The following is a 3,244-nucleotide window of genomic DNA, read 5'->3' as shown; positions in this document are numbered from 1 at the left end:
TCCCCGGATCCTTTGCCGCGCCCATCTTGAAGACAAGCGGGACAACTGCTTCCCTCCGGGCCTCAGGAAGCTTTCCCCTGGGTGCTCCCTGTCAGGTCCCATAGAGCTGGGCCCTGTTTGTTTGGATATCCCACCACCGGTGCCACCTGCACCACCGCCAAGTCTTCCCTGTGGCATCGTCCCTGCAGCTGGTGAGAACACCGGCCTCACGGAGCCAGAAACAGCAGGGTGCTGCTGCTTTGTCTTTTCAGATCACGTAGTGTCACGCTGTGGGATCTTCCCAAGTATGTAGAGTCTACTGGCCAATGGGAGTTTTTTAGCAGCTTTATATGCTGGAACGGAGTCGAGTTTTTTTTAGCTGAATACGAAGTTGTTATGAAATGAAGACCTGTTCCCTGGAAGGAACAACAACAGGGACTGGCATCTGCTTGCTTGTTACCTTAGCGCTAATACCACTCAATATTGTTTCTAGAGACAAATTACGCGAAGCTGGAAGGCCCACGATCAGACGGCTGAGCACACGCTGTGATAAAGCTGGTCTCACAAATGAGCATCGTCCCTGAGCATTCGATTGCAGGCACGTGGGGCGTACAGGGCTTACCCTGCACCACCAGGTGTAGGACACCCCAATGCAACCACCCCAGTAATGGAGGCTGGACTCGCAAGCAGTAATTGCTGCAAAAGGCAAGGTGGTTTCCTCGCCTTTCTGTGCTGCAGCCCTCTTGAGCCGTATTTTCCTGATATTTAATACCACATCACCTGCAAAGTGTCCTTGTTCTTGTTTTGCCAGCCGATCGCTGAAGAAGCCGTTAGTTATGGAGCTTCCTCATCCCTTACGTAACCAGGTCTGTTCTTGGCTCTGACGTTTTTAATGTAGAGAACCCCCAGCACACTGGTTTAAGTCCAGCAGCACTTTCCAAAGGGCACAACATGCCAAGCTGTAATTATCTGACAGAGGCCATCGCTGGCACTGGCTCTCAGACACTGATTGCTGCTTGTACTGTAATTACCAACAACAGCAGCTACTGCACGTCCTTCCATTTAGACATGAGTAACAACATGCTTCTGTTTTTCTGAGTCTGGTGATGCTAGAAATCCGAAGAGCATGCTCAGCTACTCAATAGGCAAAGCATCACAAACACTGATGTGCTCTGCATTTGCACCAAAGTAAGCAGTCCTCTACATATTTAATCAAACTCTGGGCACATCGGGGGCCAGCACAGCCCATTCTGAGGTTGTGCGAGGCACCATCACCACCGGGCCACCCGAGCGAGGCTTTGGGCAGAAGCAGGACCCCCAATGCCTGCCCGAGGTGTGCACAGTGCCTGCCGCGGGGGGCTCCCCTCGCCAAGGCTGGCGTGACGCGGCCCCACCACCCAGTAAGGCACCAGTTTGCCAATCCCAGAACTAACACAACTCGCATTTGAGAAGAACTTTATTTAAAATAAGAGATTATACAGACTTGCCCTCCCCCACCGGTTACAAAATATGAGCTTCCAGGAATAAGGAGCGCACGTTACGTCACATGGCTGGATTCTGGGGCACGGCCTGGGCCGTGCTGGTTTACACCAGTTCCAAGGACTTCAAATGGAAACGTGACAACTCATACCAGCAAAAAGTCTGCTCCTTCACAGCTAACAGACACGTCATTCATCTCTATAGAAACTTTTTCTATCACTAGTAACGTAACCAGATTTTAAATGTCTTCTAAGAAACCTGAAAAAAAAATAATCTTCCTTTATCAACTGCATGCAACAGCAGGCCGATTTAAGACTGCCTTCATTTACCGCAACAGACATTGAGAGGCCGCCGCAGAGCCGAGGCCATCAGCAATAAAGTATGATCAATAGCAGCATTTCTATTGTGATTTTAAGTTACATTCTTCTATACAGGCAGGGAAGGTTTCGTTTGGCATTTCACCGTTACTAAGGAGGAATTGTGACCATCCACAGGGAAGCAGTTTAGCAGTGGATCCATCGTTAGAGGAAACAGAGCTGAAAGCAGGATTTACCTTAAACACGATTAGAGTATACATCGCGAGACACACCACGCTCCGCAGACGTTAGGCATAAAAGCAGAACTGTGGGTAGGAGGAGCAGGGTCCCTACTACCTGCACGAAACATCCCCATACAACATTTTAAAATTTAAAACCACGACTTGTTGAAGGTTGTCCAAGAAGTATTTACAGCAAAGTCACAGCCTGCCGCCGGGAGAAGTTCAGTAGCTCTTGCCCTCGCTGATAAACAGTCTGTGAAACCTCAGCATCGGGTTATGTCAGAAACAGCTGCTGCTTGGCCACGCTGGTCTCTAGTTAACTCCCACTAGCTATACAAACAAGCATTTTCTATTTATTAGAACAAGAGGTATAGGGTAGAGTTTTCTGTCACGATAAGCATTTGAGCGCTAACGCACTGCCACATGCTGCAGTGCTGGGCTACATACACAGAGACGACGATTCACTTAGATAAACAACAGAACGCCGTGCGGCCCAACTGCTTCGGTAGGAACATGCTTTAAATCTGTACTCCGGCTACTACAGAAATCCCGGCTTCCGACTTTAAGTAAAAGCATTTCCAGCTATACAGAGGCTTACACAGATCTCGAGACCGGCGCGTACAGCAGGTGCCGGGTCCCAGGTCTCTACATTGCATACAGGTTAGCAGAAGTACATAGAACACGAAGGTTTGCTCTGCTGAATAAGTAGGTCCACGATTGTAGATCAACAATAGAATTTTATTGCTTTATACATGTGGTGCTTTTCAAGGCACTGTGGCATGGACTAGAAAACTCGGAATGACTCGTGAGGGGACCTGGAATGAGGCATGGCCGGCGCCGGGCGTCGTCCTTCAGCGCCTGCGGGGGGGGCCGGGGCCGGCCGGGCGCGGGGCACAGTCCGTCGCGGTCCTCGAGGGGCCGGGTGGCGGCGGGCGGCGCCTTCACATGCCCATCCTGATGCTCTGGATAATCTGGAAGATGGCTGCAAGAGAGCAGACGGGCGGGCGGCTGCGCTCAGCGGGCCGCGGGGCCGCCGGCGGGGGGCGGCGGGGCCGGGCGGCGGGGCCGGGGGGCTCACCTGATCCGCACACCACGAAGATGAACAGCGCCAGCAGCCACGGCCCGACCGACGCCTTCTCCTCCGGGGCCGTCCTCTGCGGGCACCGCGCAGCGCGTCAGGGCCGGCCCGCGCCCGGCGGCACGGCCCGGCCCGGCCCAGACCGGCCCCTCACGGCCCGGCCCCGGCCC

General features: G+C 53.0%; 1 protein-coding gene across 1 annotated transcript; it reads right to left on the bottom strand.

Annotated features, from left to right (window-relative positions):
- Positions 1-1,417: 1,417 nt before the first annotated feature.
- Positions 1,418-3,171, bottom strand: LOC118159187 (stress-associated endoplasmic reticulum protein 1-like; the record flags this gene model as incomplete). The annotated part of the gene is made up of 2 exons (XM_035313800.1): positions 1,418-2,978; positions 3,075-3,171. Coding segments are annotated over 2 exons (138 nt in total), but the record flags the coding sequence as incomplete, so codon positions are not given.
- Between the last annotated feature and the right edge of the window lie 73 nt (positions 3,172-3,244).

This window comes from Oxyura jamaicensis, unplaced genomic scaffold, assembly GCF_011077185.1.
Source record: "Oxyura jamaicensis isolate SHBP4307 breed ruddy duck unplaced genomic scaffold, BPBGC_Ojam_1.0 oxyUn_random_OJ68496, whole genome shotgun sequence".
Lineage (NCBI taxonomy): Eukaryota > Metazoa > Chordata > Aves > Anseriformes > Anatidae > Oxyura > Oxyura jamaicensis.
This window is presented reverse-complemented; position numbering and strand designations above follow the sequence as displayed.